This window comes from Lissotriton vulgaris, chromosome 4_1 (assembly GCF_964263255.1).
Source record: "Lissotriton vulgaris chromosome 4_1, aLisVul1.2, whole genome shotgun sequence".
Lineage (NCBI taxonomy): Eukaryota > Metazoa > Chordata > Amphibia > Caudata > Salamandridae > Lissotriton > Lissotriton vulgaris.
Genome location: NC_141691.1, coordinates 1,778,325,938 through 1,778,345,526, shown reverse-complemented (window position 1 = coordinate 1,778,345,526; position 19,589 = coordinate 1,778,325,938). Strand labels below are relative to the sequence as shown.

The 19,589-nt window shown below is 41.7% G+C and overlaps 1 protein-coding gene across 1 annotated transcript in view; it reads right to left on the bottom strand.

Annotated features, from left to right (window-relative positions):
- Positions 1-2,850: 2,850 nt before the first annotated feature.
- The window catches only part of ZFPM2 (zinc finger protein, FOG family member 2), a 604,418-nt gene continuing 587,679 nt past the window's right edge, over positions 2,851-19,589 (bottom strand). The window contains exons 7-8 of the mRNA XM_086966105.1: positions 15,373-15,597; positions 2,851-6,320 (exon numbers count right to left, since the gene is read on the bottom strand). Of these exons, the coding sequence (XP_086822231.1) occupies positions 3,853-6,320; positions 15,373-15,597 (2,693 nt within the window). The 3' untranslated portion in view covers positions 2,851-3,852. The remainder of the gene's footprint in view (positions 6,321-15,372; positions 15,598-19,589) is intronic.

Below are 19,589 nucleotides of genomic sequence, written 5' to 3'. Positions count from 1 at the left end.
GTGCGGCAAGACAAAATTGGCACCCATTGTAAAAGGATACCTTTGCTTTGCTTTGTATTGACACAAGGTCTGCGGTTCTAAGGACGTCTAGGATTTTAAGATCAGATTTTGTACATTAATACGTAGCAAATGTTTTATAATATTGTGTTCTTTTATGTTTTTAAGTATCACATTAGCTTGTGTGGGTTGGATTGTTTATGCTACACCACTGAAATCTGTACCCACCTCCCAACCTATGCTTTCTTTTCCTACTGTTTCTTCGCACCAATTTTACACGTTGCCTGAACATGAACAGACAAGGAGGTCAGAATTTGTTAACAATTTGTTTATACAGCTGTTGCATCAGCATCAGTTGGTAGTAAATACCACTAATTGCTGGGTTTGTGGTCTTATGCCTCATCCGACAGATAGAGGTATGCCTTATTTGGTTTTGCCTTTTTCTTTCAATGGGTCTGTATGGGCTTTTCAGACTATGTTCATCTATGCGAATGAGGTATATCCCTTACGTTCTGTGAAAGACAATCCGAGAAATAGTGCCTTGATAAAGGGAATAGTAGATATGATCCGAGATATTGATGCATATAATGCTATCCCCAAGGACGAGGTGCAGGCTTATGTTGGTTGGAACGTGACTGGATACAGCACTAGCTTGACAGAGAAGGAGAGACAAAAAAGGTCTCCCCCGATTTGGATTGTACCACATTGAGGCCACTTTTGTTTGCAAGGTAGTGGTCGAAATCCGAGAGCTCAGCTAGGTATGAGTGTGTGTGCTCACACCTATGTTTATACATCTCAGACTTCTCCTCCGTTCGTGCCAGCTAAAGGCACGTATTTTGTTTGTTACGACAGAGCCTACACATGGTTGCCACCTGATTTTTCGGGAACTTGTTATGTGGCATTTTTGCTTCCCCCTACATGCACTGCTACTCCGGACTATCATAGGACAAGATATGGTAGAGGTGTCTTCGATCAGGAAGATACTGCAGCACAGGAAGTAGGAGACTTTTTCAAGGGTTTCCTACCATTTTGGGGTCCTATGGCCAATAGCAGGAACATTCGACAACTTACGAGAGTGGTTGAGGCTACTATCAATGAAACTGCAGGAGCCCTTAGTAATGTCACAGCTGAGCTTCAAGCGGATCGTCTTATGATGTTACAAAACCGTATGGTTTTAGACATTATACTTGTAGATAGAGGAGGGGTATGCAAATGTATCCAATCTAGTTGCTGTGTTTTCATACCAGACAATGCCCCTACAGTATACCAGGCCATTTCTAGACTGCATAAGGTTTCCGAGTCTCTTCATGTGGACGAAGGAGACTGGTCATTGACTGGATGGTTTTGGGGACTACTGTCCAAATGGGGATGGAAGATTCTGATGTTTTTTGGTATGGTTTTAGCTATTCTCTTCTCTTGCTGTCTTTGCATCCAGTGTGGTCCCACCATTTGTAGTCTTTGTGCTACCTTGTGTGTGCGGAGACCTGTCTCGAGAGAAGTAGAGAATAGTAGGATGATGCTCCAGCAACACCTTGATGAGCTGATGAATATTGATATAGACCTAGATTCAGACTAACATGAGTTTGGGTTATTGCCTACACAATGGCAAAAGGAGGGTCTGAGGTTCTGTGAAATTTTGTCTTGTCTCGTGAGGTTATGGTTCCGTCACGATTTTAGTGATGTTGTACCGTATTTAGTAAGTGCGGCTAATATGGAGTGAATTTGTTGTGTTAACTAGCAAGTTCATTATGTATTCAGAGACTTTGTCTCGAATATGGGTTCCATTTTGTCCGTGCCTCCATTTTGTGTTGCCATCACGTAGGCGCACGGGCCCGTGGAGGTAACCGAACAAACGAAGTTGCATGGGCTTCGCTGTTCGTGCACTTATTAACTAGGCCTTTTCTTGACTCTTGAGTGAACTGTAAGAAACTAACCTCGCTGAGCCAATTTCCTTGGTTGATCGTTGACTGAGATTGCCAATCAAAGTTCAGGACATCGTTAACTTTTAGGTTCTTTCCACATGCTTTATCTTGCTCGCTATCTGTCATTGTTTCTTTTCTATGCTCTTTCATTACATGCATTGTGCTTTCAATGATGGGTTTGTCCGGCTTGTGGAGATTGGATTTGGGACATTCCTAATAATTAACTTGTGGGTTGGGACAATGTAAACTGAGGGTTTTTGCAATGTGATACTTTGTTTGAGAATGTACTTTATTGGCTAGAATTTTGTGCAGTGGGTGTGCATTCGTAATGTGAATTTTGGCATATAAAGGGATGTCTTGCATTACAAAATTGAACAGTCTCCTGAGTTGTACACTGTGTTGTATTTCTAGGACTTCTGTTTCTAGCTGCAGCTAATAAATTTGGTCTCTGGGGCCACCCAGAAGTATTCCGTGTCTCTGTATACCAAGACAGGTGAATCCGAAGACTTTGGGCGTGCCCCTGGCGCCGCTGGGTTTAAAACCTGGTTCTTCAACACTACCTGACGGTTAAGCACAGGTTAATTTACGGAATAATAATGTGATTTCACCCTGAGACGAACTGTGGTTGCTGGTTGAGAATGATTTCCTCCACCCCCCAACCTGTACCCCAATTTCATTCACTTCCCATGGGGCCTTTTGGCACCTTGTCTTCCATTTTTCAGAGTGAGGTGTGCATAGGTTTCATGCTTCAAGGTTTGTGAATTTTCTCATGCCACACCAATACAGATTCTTGTTTCCTGACCTTTTAATGACTTTCATCTATGCTGTTTCTTTTGCAGATACACACTTCCTTATCATAATTCTACAATGTTAAATTTATATATTTTGTGTATGTTGAAATAACTAGCTTGAAAAAAGTACTTTCAAGTTTCTCCAACGATCAGGAATTTTATTCCATCCATATACATGCATAGTAACAACATCTGTTGAGAATTTCTTTCCTATCAGAAGTAGAACATTATTCTGTGATAACCAGTGGCAGTATTGCTACACATATTTCTGTAAATATATTATACATTTGAATTTGATTCATATTTGCAGCATTGAGTTTAGGGTTTAGATTTAGGCTCTATTCTTCGAAGGATAAAAGTGATTGCCTTGGCCTCATTCCTGACAATACTGCTTCCAGTAGTTTTTTTTGTTCCTTATAAAGTATTGCATCTAACAGCAAATATTTAAAAAGTGACACAAAGATGCATTGCAAAAGAAAATACGAGTACTATACAAGGGAAGATTTTTCATCTTGCTATGACATACATGTTTTAAGATTGAGGAAATGGACTGGGAACCAACAGCGACATACAAATGCAAAGCCTAAAGATCAAGGTATCTGCTAAAATATAAAGTGCAAATTTAGCCTGGGTTTTTATTTATAAAAATGCAATTTTAAGGCATATTTTACACATTGGAAATATTATTTGCAAGTTATATTTTAGCATATACATACAGTATATTTACAACAGCTTATAAGAGAAATTAGGATACACAATTGCTTTTGAAGCTATTTCTAAAACCACTTTTTGTTTGTCTGTAACTGGGTTTTTTAAAGTCTACTGTACAGTGCAAACCATATGTGCTACACGATAACTATACAATAACATTACAAATGACTTTAATATAAAGTTTTTAAATAAAAAAATAACATAACCACAGCTATGAATACTGCTGGTAAAATAAGTTAATGTGTTTTTCATGGCACCATTGATACACTTTTACTAATGAACTGTATCATGAATTCACACTTCAAGTCTTAAAGTCAGTAAAACAAATGATCTCCTGATTGTGTCCAGATGGAATTCAAGCAGCTTTCCTCACAACTTCACGCGGCACAAAACCACACCCCACACAACAGTATTCACGGGGATGACATTGTTCATTTAACATGTTCTGCTGCGTGTGAGGAACAATAAAACTTCTTGTGAGTTATAAAGTTTGAAAGGTTGTTGAACTGGATGTCACAAAGGCGGCAATATTTGCCGCTCGTTGGCGCCTGCGTGGAACCGTTCACACTTTTTGCTGTGCTGGACAGTTGTTCCTCGGCTGAAGGCGTAGCAGGGGAGACATTTTCATTGGTCGCTATCGGATTGTCAGAGTTCCAAGATGGAGACTTAACGCCATCTTCCTGCTGAGGACTCTGGGAAATGTTTTCCTGATGGGCATTGGCTGTGGCTCTCTCCTCTGGCTTCAGTCCACCATTCACTATCACCATGCTCCTGTTTTTTGGGAGCAGGGGCAGGGACTCTTTCTTCGGGACAGCACATCCATTCAAAGGGGGGTGGACTTTGGGAGATTCAGTTCCTAAGTGTGTGTTTTGATCTATTTCTGCAGTGGGGATGACAAGGGAGCCAGACACATAATCACTTGGTTTGATTCCATAGTATGGCGACAGCTGGTCTACTCCTTTCGCTTTCTTTATTGCTCCTGGGTAAAAGCATTGTGGATGCAACATACCTTTGTTTTCTTCTTTTGCAGCAATGAGCTGGGCTGCGTCGTTAAATACTTTTAGTCCTTGCAGAGTTGCTAAGTGCGATGAAAATATGTTGTTGTTGGGCGACGGCTGTTTTAAGATTCCGTTTTTCTCACATTTTATGATGTTCCTTTCATAACTCGACTCAGGGCTACTCCGTTCACTTTCTGGATTAGGGAATACCTTGCTGTCAAGATTTGCTAAATCCCCACGTTGATGTGCAGTGACTGGGCAAAAATTCTGTTTGTGGGCCAGATAGTTCTCCACCTTGTTAAAACTGATCTTGCACACAGTGCACTCATGGTAGTCTAGAAGTCTTTTGGGAGAAGCGGAGGTCCTCTCGGACTGGGATAAACACTTTTTACTGAGGTCTATGGGCGCGTCAATTTCCAGGCAGGAAGCGGTGACGTGGGAAGCATCACACTTCGAAGCTGGAACACATTTGTTGACGGTGAGGGGAGCTTCCTGGTGTTTCTGGGCCATGCCTGTGAAGATGTCGCACCTAGCATGATAGCAGTCTCCAAGACTGTCTGAGGAATCCTGAGAGGATGTGCATGGATTGGCAAGGCTAGTGACTTGAAGGAACCTCTGTTGGTTCAATTGTGGTCTCTGATCTACCTCGGGGAGGCACATCTCGTACATTTTTCTCCTTTTGCGAGTGCGCATAGTTCTCTGCATGGCAGGCACTTTGTTGGATGTGGATCTCTTTAGCGGTGGATCATGGCGTGTGGCACAGTAATATTGTTTGTGGACCATAAAAGTTTCATGCCGACTAAAAGTTATATTGCAGGCTTCGCATGTCGTCTTGTTGGGGTCACAGTTGTCCCCTTCTTGGGGAGGCACACTCGGGCTCTTCACGTCAGATGGTTTCCCATTCATCTTCTCTTCGCTGTTGACAGCTGTCAGCTTCTTGACCTGTGCAGCAAAATCCTTCTCATGATTCTTATTACTTGAGGCAATCATATCCAAGACAGTGGCAGAGTTAATGCAGGGTGCAGGCAGGAGCTGAGACTCGGAATCAGATGAGTGAGCAGGCGCCGTAAGAATGCTGATCGAATTTTGGGCATTACTGGGGCTTACAGCTTCAGACATTTTTTCTGATACATTAGAGAAATCTGGGGACTTCATCTGTTGCCATCGGCTGCTGCAGTAATGTTTTTTATGCACCAAATAGTTATCTAGATTGTTGAAAGTTATATTGCACTCAAAGCAAGTAGCTCCTTTTGGCATGAGCGGGCTGTAAATGACAGGAGGGTAGTTGCTGCTTCCATGCCTTAGTCGCCGGTGTACCAGTTCTGACATCTTTGCTAAGATTTCCGATGCTTGCGGGACTACTGTGATGTCCTGAGGAAAAGCAAATTGAGAAAGGAAAGGACCCATGGTGAAAGATGGCCCCATGTTGGGCTGGACGGGAGATGAGGCCAGCCTAGGGCTCGATGGCTCAGATTTTATTTTTGTGAATGAAAAACCTTGTTTGTTTGTGGCAGACTGCAGGAAAGGCTGTGGTTTCTTCTCACATTTTTCGAGCTCTGTGTCAGATGCCGCATCCTTGCTCTGAGCATTCTTTTGGCTCTGGTGGCCTTCGCTTCTGTTCAGCATGTCTGTTGTCTGCTGCAAAGTCTCCTCATTACCACTTGGAGAGTGTTCAATGTCACTTTCTCTTTGTAGTTTGCTGCCAGGGACATGGAGTTCTTGGTGCTGCAAGAGCTCTCTTTGAGTCTGGAAGCCAAAATGGCACTGGTTGCATCTGAAAGCTGCTTGAGTAAGATGTGAGAACAGGTGCTGATGAAAGTTGATCACTGAGTCTGCTGTGTAGTTGCAGACTGTGCATTTCAGACTGGCACCAGGAGACAGGAATTCTTCTAATTTCACCCCTAAAAAATAATAAACAGAAACACGTTATCAGTGCACGCTACAAGATATATAAACCGTTAGAAAACATATGGCAAGTGTGAATTTACTAAACATGGTAAACACATGTTCATGTTATTCAGGTATGAAATATGTTTCCATAATGGGGGTTTACTGAGATAGCATTACAGAGAATTTCATTCATGGAAAGAAACTTTCAGCAACATTTGATACTTCAGGTTGCTTTCATGTACTGTTAATCTAAAATAAACAAAATAGATGTATTGAAACATATGTGTGTAAGAAGAGAAACCAGATTATATGTGAGGCAGCCTGGATGGGAGCAGGGTTTATCAAAAGAAAATCCTGACGAAGGGATATGTACATATTTGTTTTTGTCTGTCATCAGTACATTAAGAATCAAACATCTTTGCAATATTGTACCCTACTTACTTATATCACTTGAAGATTATTTTAATTTGGTCAAATTATGAAAGGAGCGAGTGACGTCTGACGAAGGCATGCGATTTGAGTAAAAAATGCATACTGAAACATATTGACAACCTTCTTAAGAGCAAGCAATCATAATACACACATATTTATTTTGAAAAGGAAGGCATGTAATCAAATAAGGAATTGGGTACACCATCCATTAAAATAATACTCATCACTAATATCTGAGACTGCAACAATTTGTTCTAAGTGGCTAGTTGACCTCGGCAAGTGGACTTTAATAGTAGTTAGGTAATATACCACTGTATTGCCCGACATGGAGTGGTAAGATGGGAGTCTTCTGGTTACAATATTAACTTAATTTTGAACCAAACTACACGGTTACTACTTACCTTCGATTAACTAATCTGAGATCCCCATGATGATAATATTCCTCATTGGTATTTCAGGTGTCTCCGGCCACCTAAAAGCTAAAAGCTCTCTGCTTGACCAACACTTTGGAGAAGCATTGAAAATGGGATTTTCTGCACACCAAAGGCTAGCATTGTGAACTGCCTACATGTAAAATGTCAACACTATGCATAATAAACATAGAAATAAGTATGCTTTTTTACTAAATCGTTCTACTTTGTAGACAGACATAAGACTATTTAATTTTACCCTCATTAATTGGGTAACTGTACGCCTGTTATTTATAGTGCTTAGAGACATTTACATTGTAGAAGGAGCCACTGTTTAAAACAAACAGGTTGTTATACTATTTTTTGCTGATGTATTGTGTCTGTATCAACCACATATGTGTGTTCTAGGTTTCACATACCATATTTGGATCAGAAAAACAGATTAAAAAATCTAAATCATGGGCATCTCCCTTGGTCCAACTGACTGCCCGGTCCAATCAGTTGGCAGAGGTGAGGTTGTCCTGGGCCGAGTCAGCTGGGCCACGGGAGATGCCAAGGGACCCGTCAATGATTAAAAACACAAATGGTACTTATGGAGAAAGTGTAGCTATTGACTTCAACAGCAATCCTTTTTTATGGAACACGTCTTACAAGTGAATATTACTTATGCATTTATTACGTTTATTTTCCTTAGAACAAATCACAGTTTTGAAGGTCAAGTACGATTAAATGACAACTTAAATGCAGGTGCTCTTATTGGGTGATGATGCAGTGAAAAGTAATTCACTGAAAAAAAGTGTGCTATTGCTTATATACAATACTATATACATGTGTCTGACAGGGAAAGTATGATGTTACTAATGACATTCGTACTATGAGTGTCTTGATCAATAATTACGTAAAAAATAGTCCACATTTGGAAGTTGCAGACGTTTTCACCCACAATGCCAAATGAATCAGAAAAGGGGCATCATCAGGACAGAGGATTGAAGGAGACACCAGTCTAGATTGCCGCTTTGGTCCTACAATTTTTAATAAACTCTAACCCAATGGATGAGCAGTGCATGAGTAATGCAGATGGCAGACTTCCAGAATTCAGGTGGTTTCAGCTGTGCAAGGCCCGTGAACAGCTGATCGGTGTGAGCACTCGCCATTCCCCCCTCGATTGACGCCTCTTATCATGCTCATTTACGAGGGGGCCCGGAACAGTGAATGTCCCTCGCATCGGGCTGGTGATCGTGACCGGAGGTGAGTCGTGCAAGAGGAGCATGGCCCCACCCACATTAACCCTGTTCTCCCTCTCTTCCCATCACCTGCCTACCTGCACTAGAGCCGGCCAGGAGCCACAGAAACAGACATTGACATACAAAAAGGATTGTATCTTCTGCACTGGGTGCCATCTTGAGTGTGGGCAAGAATCTCTCCACCTATCCTTGGAATGCAGGTAGAACCGCTTTGGATTGCAAAGGCAGCCATCTTTACTGAAGACACTGCACGCTTCCTCCTTCATAGAGGAAAAGACAGGAGACCTCATGCCTATGCCTACTTGGTGACAGAAAGGCTCATCCCTCACTCTACTCCCTGTATTGGCTGGGCACTCTTGTTGGGTGACCAGTGCACACTGAGGACCGCGTTTCTGGAGGGACGATGACTTTGGGACCACGGATCATAGAAAAGCCTTAATGACTTTGGGGTCGCACACCATAACCAAGCCCTTGGAGCTACCTGCTACTGTGACATCTCCCCTACATAAAGTGCCAGTCACTGACTAACTCAGGGCACTCTGATATCTTTCTACTCCTGCAGAACAGACGTCAACTGTGTGCCACGTTTTCCTGCCTTGCCATCAGGTGACTCTTTGGTTCTGACCCTAACTGCCCCCGTGCATTGCTGAGATCAGCCGCGGCCAAGGCCCTCCTTTGCATATGTCTAAACAGAAGGCCACTAGCCAACTGCTCTCCTCAAAGGCAGTCTCTAATTATAAAACACATCTTGCGACGTAATAGGGATGTCCAGCTCAGGCTAGCTCATCAGTATCCTTCCTTGTTGTGGAGATGCCGCTCCAAGAACTGTCCGACATTCAAACTTCCATCTCCTCCAACAGCGAAGCAGTGTCTAAAACAGTGTTGGTGTTGCAATCTCTACAATCCAGCATTCCTTCCTTCCAACACAGGCAGCAAGAAGTGGAAACCCGACTGAAGGGCTTGCAAAACTGGTCGTCGGAGAAATGGGCTATGAAATGCAAGGTAGCATCAACAGGCGTCTCAGATTATCATGGGAAAAATTACCAAATCTTCATATCAGCAGTCTTTGCCCAGGATACTAGCCACCAGCAAAACAGTTCCTAGCGCTTCACGCCACCTCCTGAAATGTGACATACACTATGGCCTGTTGAAACCAGTTGTAATGCTCATAAAGTCGATGGCAGGTCAAGCAAGTGTACCAAACCAGACGACCTGGAACATTGCATCAGACATGGGCACTCACGGCTCTGCCACTCCCTCTGCAGATTCACCCCAGGCTTGAGATCGGCTGAGAACCTGCTACAAGCCAGACGAAGCAGCAGAGCGGCGCACATTGGATAAGATCACCCAAACATGGATGATAGGTAGAGGGGCTTACTCATCTAAGAGAAATGGACCATGGAGAGACATATCTCGCTCACCTCTGAAGCCCCGGTGGAATAGGCTCCTCCCTCTGGACCTAAACTCCTTCCTTATGATCACACTCCAGTTGTGTTGTCCACCTGGGAATGGCTGTCACACTGTGGCTGCCCCTTGGAGGAAGTAGTGATTCAAACAATGGGCTGTGCATTTGAAACAGAACTTCTTCGGAGAGTTGTTGGGCTGCAGGGTTCTAGTAAAGCTCCTTGGGACTACTGGTCTGTGTGGACTGATGTTTGCTTCTTGCTGATGCCTGGGACAAAGGTGGGAAGTGGGCCACTTCACTGGGGTTATGTCTATAAACCAGACTACAGCTGATTGGGGCTGATAGTCCACGTTAGGCAGATAAGCCTGCATCCCAATACTAAAGTTAGATAGGTAGAGTAATACCCTTCACTGTGCTGGAGGGGACACCGTTGTGTTATTCTTTGTTTTGGGGCCCTACAGGCACCACACTGCCTCTCTCTAATCCATTTCATTATTCTTTTCTTTCTTCCCGAACCTTCCCTCTTTTCTTCCCTTTTTATTGACAGTCACAAAGATCAACCTCTTTTGAGCCACCAACCCCACTGGTCACTTCAGTCTCATTCCTACAGCCACACACTTACCCAGCATGGATAACTGCCCCAACCACCCTGTTTCATCCACTATGGATATTGTCACTTAAAGTAAATGGTTTGATGCATTTCATTGAGCATAAAAAGATAATATCCTTTCTCAAATCACAACACACCAATATAGCTTTGGTTCAAGAAATGCAGCTGACGGACACTGAACATGTTAAACTCAACAGGAAATGGGTGGGTACTGGAATATATGCTGGTTGGCAAGGTGCTGCTGCTCCACCTCCCACCACACCATTAGACCATAAGAAGAGGGAAGTTCCTATCTTTCTGCACAAGGCATTAGTTGTACATGCAGCTCAAACATGGGTATGTTCACTCTGTAGATATCTCGGCCAAACTTAAAATACGACAGAACACTTTGATCATTGGCTCCATTTATTCACCAGTAGAGGACAAATATGACCTCTTTATCCTCTTATCCAGACTACTGCATTCATTTGGGAACACCAAAATTGTGGTGGGGGGCAATTTAAATTTACAACTGGAGCCACTCTTAGATAAATTGGGCATCCCTGATGCCCGTCAACCATGTGAAAGGCACATACTTTCCAATAATATTCATAACCTACACTGGTGGAGCCTTAGCATTTAACCCACTCCTGGGACTATAATTCAAGTCCCACATATATGGCATCTGCCATCGCATTGACTTTCTTTAATGACTGCAAGATTATCCCATAACCTGGAACAAACAAGTATCTCGCTAAACAGTACATCAGATCATGATATGGTGGTTTTGGATCTTGACCGTAGTTTTTTAAACCCCCCCATGGTTTGTTGGCGCACAAATTTAGTTCACTACAGAGCCCCTGTGGACAAACGATGGGCCCGATTCACAGAACTAACTTAAGACAAAATCCTAAACTTACTACCATTTTGGTATTCACAGAAGGCCCTTACTCATTTCGGTATTCACAGAAGTTAGGAGTCCTAACTTTAGGACTCTTAAATGCCTTCTGTGAATACCGAAAGTCTTAAAGTTAGGATTTTTCTCAATTTAGTAGTAGTAAAGTTAGGACTCCTAACTTTAGGACTCCTAAATGCATTCTGTGAATACCGAAAGTCTTAAAATTAGGATTTTTCTCAATTTAGTAGTAGGAAAGTTAGGACTCCTAACTTTTGGACTCCTAAATGCCTTCTGTGAATAACGAAAGTCTCAAAATTAGGATTTTTCTCAGTTTAGTAGTAGTAAAGTTAGGAATCCTAACTTTTGGACTCCTAAATGCCTTCTGTGAATACCGAAAGTCTTAAAATTAGGGTTTTTCTCAGTTTAGTAGTAGTAAAGTTAGGACTCCTAACTTTAGAACTCCTAAATGCCTGCTGTGAATACCGAAAGTCTTAAAATTGGGATTTTTCTCAATTTAGTAGTAGTAAAGTTAGGGCTCCTAACTTTCGGACTCCTAAATGCCTTCTGTGGATACCGAAAGTCTTAAAATTAGGATTTTTCTCAACTACTAAACTGAGAAAAATCCTAATTTTAAGACTTTCGGTATTCACCGAAGGCATTTAGGAGTCCTAAAGTTAGGAGTCCTAACTTTACTACTACTAAATTGAGAAAAATCCTAACTTTAGGACTTTCGGTATTCACAGAAGGCATTTAGGAGTCCTAAAGTTAGGAATCCTAACTTCTGTGAATACTGAAATGAGTAAGTGTCTTCTGTGAATACCAAAATGAGTAAGTGCCTTCTGTGAATACGAAAATGGTAGTAAGTTTAGCATTTTGTCTTAATTTAGTTCTGTGAATCGGGCCCAATGTCTGTGCACCAACCTCAATCAATATCTACAAGAGAATGCAGACACAGTCTCTTCAGCCCAGATGCTATGGGCTGCTGGCATGATGAAAGATTCTGCGGTATATAGGAAAAGTTGCTAAAATGTTTGCCTCAGATTGACTGCTCTTATAACTCGACTCCTGCCGTCCAACTTCTTTGAGACCTTCTTAAAGCGATGACAAACTTATATGCCTTATTTACATCTCAGGTGGCAACAGCGCTCTTCCAGCTTAAGCAGTGGCATTATGAAAGAAGCTGAATGTCTTCAGGACAGCACCCATATTGTTGATGTCCTACAATTGTCCTCTCTCTATACTTCTTTGGGGAAAGATGCAGCCTTTCTGGCACTTGCTCTCCGTGGGTTAGCGAGGCAAAAAAGAGAAACTCATCTCGACCATTTTTAACCCCACCGTGTAGGAAATGGAGCCTCGCTTTTATGCCATCCTTCATGGCACCCAACCTCTCAACTATTAAAGTTAAGTACTCTTACCTAATATTAAGTTTGTGGACTAGTTATAGGGAGCATTGTAATCAATATATCTATACTGTTTAGAGTGGGCTTTATATTTGTCAAAATTGGGCAGCTTCTTTGTCTATTTTGAATTTTTCTTCTTGATTTGATGGTTTTGCGCCCTTATTTTGTGTTTGGCCTACCTCTGGAGCATTTAGGTTTCACTCTTGGTTTCGGTTGATTGAATGTATCGTTCCAAAGCTGACTGCAAGGAACATTTATTTTTTGTCTTTTTGTTTTACTTTCAATTGTGATTTTCCACTCCATAGTAGTGAATGTCCTGCTCCTTTCACTCTGTGCATCTGTCTTATTCGCTCTTTTTATAGATGGAGCACATGTTTCTGCTTTTTCCCTCACTCCCCCCAAAGTGATGTGGCTGGCTGTTTTGGAAGTATAAAAAACTATAATGTCGTAAAACGTCCAAATGTTATTTTCTATACTTTCAAGGTGGCTGCCATGTTGCATTTACAAACAGTCTTTAAAGCATAGAAAATACACTTGCTAGGTGGTCCTCAGATTGAATGATACAATGTAGGGGGGACCCAACCTAGTAGCCATTTCGAAGTATATAAAAAGAAATCCAAAATGGCTGCACATTATGCATTTTATACATAAAATGGTGATAATGTTGCATCTATGCACAGTTTGATGGCCAACTTAGAGGTATATAATACACATCCAAGATGGTCACCACCATTATTAGCTCTGCAAATTCCTGCACAATTGTAAAAGTGTTTGCAAAAACAATAGCCGTGATCTGATTGAATTGGTAAAGCCAGACTGATTGCTTTTGCCAATGCCTGTTTTAATATTTGCTAACTCTAATTTCCATATAAAGCTGTGTGTTTTATTTTTATTATTTCATGTGCATTTGGATATCAAAATGTGCCTGTGATAATAAAATAATGCTCCTGCCAGGAATATAAGCCAGTCACACACTGCAGGATGATTCAGGAGTTGAATGCTCGCTTATAAATATCGAATAGTCAGCAGATCTCACTTTCAAACCCCAATAGGACCCAGTCAGCCTTCCATCCATCCTCAAGAGGTTCTCAAGTTAAATAGTTTTAAAGTGTGTAGGTTTTACATCCTATTGTGGATAGTGCTTATAAAGCATTCACAGTATGCTATATCAAAAATAAATATTATTTTCAGGGCGTGTATAAGGAACATTTGTGTGTTAAAATACCCACAAATTTAATTAAAAAATACACTCTAACTTTACAATGATAAAGATATTTCAAGGGACCGCAGAGTTCTATGACCTTATAAAGCCACTCATCCTGTGACCACATGCCTTGTCATGGTTTGAGAACTTCTCGGTGATTTGAAACATCCATACAATATTAAGAAGTGGGTACTTTACCTCAAATATTGTGCCTGATTAGATGTTCTATTTTCCTGTTGTACCGAGGGCAGTTATAGGGCAATATGAACTCAAAAAGGGGCAAGTACTATACAAAAAAAATGAAAAGCAGTTGTTGCTTGGTATTAAAAGTCATTATTGTGAGGGCCAGAGGTAGAATGTTCAGGGTAATAGACCATTTAGGGCAGTCGAATGAATTAACAACCGCAGATTGGGGTTGGAATTGGTTCAGAAGTGAACAACCGCATATTTGGGCAGGAACTGGTTCTGGTATGAATAACCGAAGATTTGGCCTGGAACTGGTTCAGGAAAGAAGTCAACGCTGACCCAGAAGGGAAATATTCTGTAAGTGGTGTTACCCAGACAAAAGATTTCAGATGCCTTTATATCTCTAGAAACCAAAATGTCCAAGAGTGTAAAGCATCACCTGGAAGCAAAGGAATATTTACAATATTCAGTACTATAATCACCTTGTGGATAAAGTCCAGGGCTTGTAATTATAGGATTACACCTATAATAACTCCACAGTTTTTGCAGTGGCGGCTCCTCCGCTAAGGGGGAGGAATAACGCGCCATTGCTCTCAGAGCAGTGGAAAAGGGAAAATAAAATGATAATAACAAGGTTATATTTTATTTTTCGTTGCTGCAGGGCTGGGTTAGGGTAGGGTTAGGCGTGTGGCTAAGGGAGTAGGAGTGGACTGACTCCTTGCCCGGCAGTCTTGGGCTGGCCATACAGTCATGATTAATGTGCATGTTCCCCACCCAGGCTGCATTACAGCCAGGGTGGTGAACATGCCCAAGCCCCCGTACCCATCTTAAGCGTCGAGCCACGGCACTCAGACCAATCACAGTGCTGCATTGCAGCATTGTGATTGGCTCAGGGGAGCCTGTGTGCTTCCTGACTCTTCGGCAATGACAGAGGAAAGATGGTGGCAGCTGTGGCGCGAGGAGGTGATTTAAAAAAAAATTATATTATGTCCCACCCCACCCACTGCCCCGCCCCGTTCCCTGCCAGCCACCTCTGAGTGTTTGTAATAAATCTTGTGACTAACAAGATTTCCACTCTACATAAATGTTGTGCCGTTATTTTATTGAGAACTAAGCTATGCATATCACCACTTTGAGCGTTGTGCACTGGCACTGAAATGCAAAATTTTGAAAAATATTGCAAGTTTTACATAAAGTAAAATTCAGACACAGAGCGAATTTCACTGGCGTAATTAAAATTGAAAAGATGTTTGCTTTGTAATGATGACATCAATGGAAAGACGTCTTGTACTTACCACTGTGAGTGCTCAGATGCAATTCTAGCGCTCTTGCATTTGAAAAGCTTTTAGTGCATTGTGGGAAGGGACATGGACTGGAAATGTGTAGAGCAGATTCTTCGTTGTCCTCTGTCAACTGGCCATTGTCTCTCTGCCTCCCGCTGCAGTAATACATGAGATGAGCTTGCAGGTTCCTTTCGCTTCGATACCAAATGCCACAGGATTTACAGGGAAATATATCCTCTGTGGAAAAAATTACATACAATAAGTTAGACATCATTTGTTCGTCATGTGTGTTAATATCCTGGGATTTCACATCATGCAGCTGCCCTAAAACCAAGGGAATCTAAAGAATTGCAAGAAAAGTCGGTGGACAATCTAGAGCATGAATCAAAGAGTAGTTTGTGAAAGACATTGAGGTCACATCCAGAACAATGACATTCTTCAATCCCAAACTCTTAAAATGTGATACAAAATCGTAACACAAATCTGCACAGTATGATTGGAGTATGAATCATTTTTATTTGTCACGTCAAGCAAAACCTGAATATGCCAATGCATGTTCTTTTCACATGTTTTAATAGGTTTATTAAAAAATCTGAATTACGAATTAGATGAATTTGCACCAAAAATGCATAACTCAGGACTTGTAGCAGTGCTGCATGACCTTGCTGTAAGAACATCAATATCGTTTGGTTCTTCTGTTGCCACTGCCACCTGGAAGGCCATGATAACTGCTGGGAGCTGAATGTGCTTGAAACTCCTACAGGGCTCTCAAATGATATGCTCTTTGCTGTGTTAAAGTCAGATCTTAGTAGACTGTCTCATATCCTGATCAGTCCCAATGTCCACGCTGCTGAAATGTAAGCGAGAAACATGCATGCCTACATCTGCATTCCAGTAGTTTGGTTTCCTAGTGCACTGCACGCCCTAGGTCTGAAAAGCAGGATTGCTTTCCTGATGCAGGCTCTCGCTTGGAAGCAGGGAACCCAAGAAAATATTTTCACAACATACTAACTAAGACCTTGCAATCTCGGTTCAGTCATACAAAAGGCACAGAGCCCACCCAGTTCATTTTGTTTTAAAGGTTTTAGTTTGACTTTTTTGTTTTCTTCATCTAATTTTCAAAGTCAGAATTTCAGCTGCTGATCCGTCATTACAGAGGGCACAGGGCACTCCACCAACATGATGTGCACTGAGTGCTTGGGGAGAGGACTTGGCTTAATGGTTAGGGCGGTCGACCTCAAATCTGGGGAACCGGGTTTGAGTCTTGGCAAGGATATGCAACATCCTTTGATTCGGGGAAAATCACTTCATCTCCCCGTGCCTAACAAAAATTAATATGTTGTCATGTAACGCAACTGGTGCTCGCTCTGATACCCAATACCTTCAGATCAAGTTTGCGCTAAATATATAAAACTCTGTAAAAAAAAATTAAATGCTCCTGCATTCTTTGCCAGGCTATCACAACTACTACAATCGTTAAAAAAAAGTCATCAGCTTAGCTGCCAAAATAAAAGTGATATGTGGTTAAAATGTCATATTCTTCCCTTGATATCCTGACTCTTACTTTCTTTTTAGGTCTTCACTGCCTGTTCAAGACCTTTTGTTTTACTATCAGTGGGCTTAGATACCCCTCATTGCTTACCAATGGTTGGCTTCATTCTAAATCTCATTTGCTTGCTTCTTATTGGTTAGCTTCATTCCTCTTCGTGTATTCCTCCACTGGAGCATAGATTCATTACTTGTGTCTTTCCATTGCTCATTTTCTTAGGCTCTATTTTTTTTCTTTGTCTTAAAGCATTCTACCAGAGTATGGCTTTTTCAGATCACTCTCTCTTGTGCTTCTACTCTCTCCGTATTCCTCTCCTGCCCATGTTGGCTTGATGTCACCCTCCGTTCCTCACTTTATCCTCCATGTTGCCTTTTGCATCACCCTCCCTCCTGTTGTCTGCTTTTTTACCTTTTTCACCAATCGCCCTCCCATAGTCTGCCATGTTGCCTTGCCCCATTTTTCCTTCTTTTTGTCCATCGTGTTGCTTTTTGGCTCCACGTTGGCTCCCATTGTCCACTGTGCTGCTTTGAAATCATCCTTCTCACTGTCAGTTATGTTGCTTTGATTCAACTCTCCCTCCCTTGTACGCCATGTTATCTTGATTTTTACCATCATTCCCTTTGTCCACTGTTTTCTTGATCCCACCCTCCATCCAGTTTTCTGTCATATTGTCCTGATTACACCCTACCTTCCATTGTCTGCTGTGTTGCCCTGACCCCACCCTCCCACCTCCTATTCGCAGTGTTGCATACAAAAAAAGGCAATGACTCGGACACCGCTGGCCACCTCATTACTCTTTTTACCCTCCACCCTCCCTTTGTTGCTGTGCTGCCCCCCACTTTTTAAACAAAATAATCGCTATAACACAGACACTGATGGCCGCATCCCTTAGTGTTGCCTCCCATCCCAGCCTCCCTCTCACCAGCAATATTCTTTTTAACTGTCAGTCATGCTGCACAGCAGCCATGCTACTGTACAACATGACTAAAAATATGGACAAAGCCCATACCTCACATATGCAAAACCTATTGGTTTTTCCAAAGCTTGTTTTCAAATGAAGCACTGAATTGTGGTTACATTCCTGTTGCATTGACACTGTTTTTTACTGGAACTCTATATTTCACAGTAAACACATCTTTAAAGGTCCAGTCTGTGACTGCAAATGCATCTTCTAGAGTTGTACTTTTTTCTGGCTCATTGTCTTATTTTGCCGTTTTACCCTGCTTTCTGAAACACCATATTTTACTCACATTTACTTAGGTTGCATATTGTTTTGATGCTCTTCAAGGTTAAATGCATCTTTTTGAAACTATGGTCCTATGCTCATTGTGGATTTAAAGCATACTAACACCTGATTGGGTAGAGTCACTCTATTTAAAAAATGTTAATAAATTCCATTACTTAGACTTGGCAGCTTGACCACCATCTGATGGTGCCCTGCTTCATCCTGACAAATGTATTATTCCTAACTGTAATCAGTGGAAATGTGAGTGCTCCATGCAACGTTGAATCGGGAATGGGCATGTCAAAGTAATATTGGCGGGTGCAGCAAAGCATGCATTTGCTTCTACCTCTTACTCCTTTTTCTACCATTACATGCCTAGGCACAGAGACCTGCGATAAGAGGCGAGCACCACTCTGGTCACTCATGCGCAACACCAAAATACTTTCCTCATGAGTAACAATGCAAGTAAAACCGGGCGCAGCCGGCACAGGTAACAGCGGTGTGGCTGTGGCAGGGTGGGGCAGGGCGGATGGGTGGTAAGTGGACAGACAGCAGGATAGGGAAAATAAAATAAAAAAGAAATAAAACTACTTACGTTGTGCACGCTTTATCACCGAATCGGCGATGATGTGAGCGCATAGTAGGTGATTTTATTAATTTTTTTTATTTTACTTTTGCTATGCCCTCATCTGTCCACTTAACCCCCACCCACCCCGCACCACCCCGCCCCACCGTTGTTACCTGGCCGGCCAGGCCTGAATTTGACGCTCATCTAACCATTCAATCCACTACGGTGTAGTGAGCTATCCATTTGCCAATCACTTCAGCACCTCATCACAAGTATAAAGCCTTATTTAATGCAATTATAACCATAGGTGCTGGAAGTGGGGGTATGTGTGGTGGTGCTGAACACCCAAAATGACTGTGATGGAGTTTTGAAGTTGAATGAGCAATAAGGATGCCTTCAAATTGTAGACATATCTTGTCATATTTACTGTACGATCAAAGACAACGGCCAGATGTCAGGCGACATCTTCTGACCAATTACTGCTTATTCTTTTAACTTGGAGATTGGTGTTTAACTTTGTCTGACAGCAAATTGAAAGAATTTTGTAAAGTGACCTATATGACAATCTTCATGGAGTACAGGGAGTGTGAAAAGAGAGGATGTAGTGTGTCAAATGTTTTCAAACACAACAACATTTAAATGCCTGTAAATTAACTGTACACATATTTCTAATTTATTAGTAATTAGGAGAGCACAAATGAAGCACATTTTATGCAATTCTGAAGTGTGATAGAAAGAAATATTTTAATAAGATCAAAACAAATGAAATAATTTATTTGGTAATGCTCATATGATCACCAGATCCCGATATCCACACATTGACGTATATGCGCCATATAGTTTTATCAGTAAAACTGCATCTCTATGCAAATTTAGTGACTATTTCA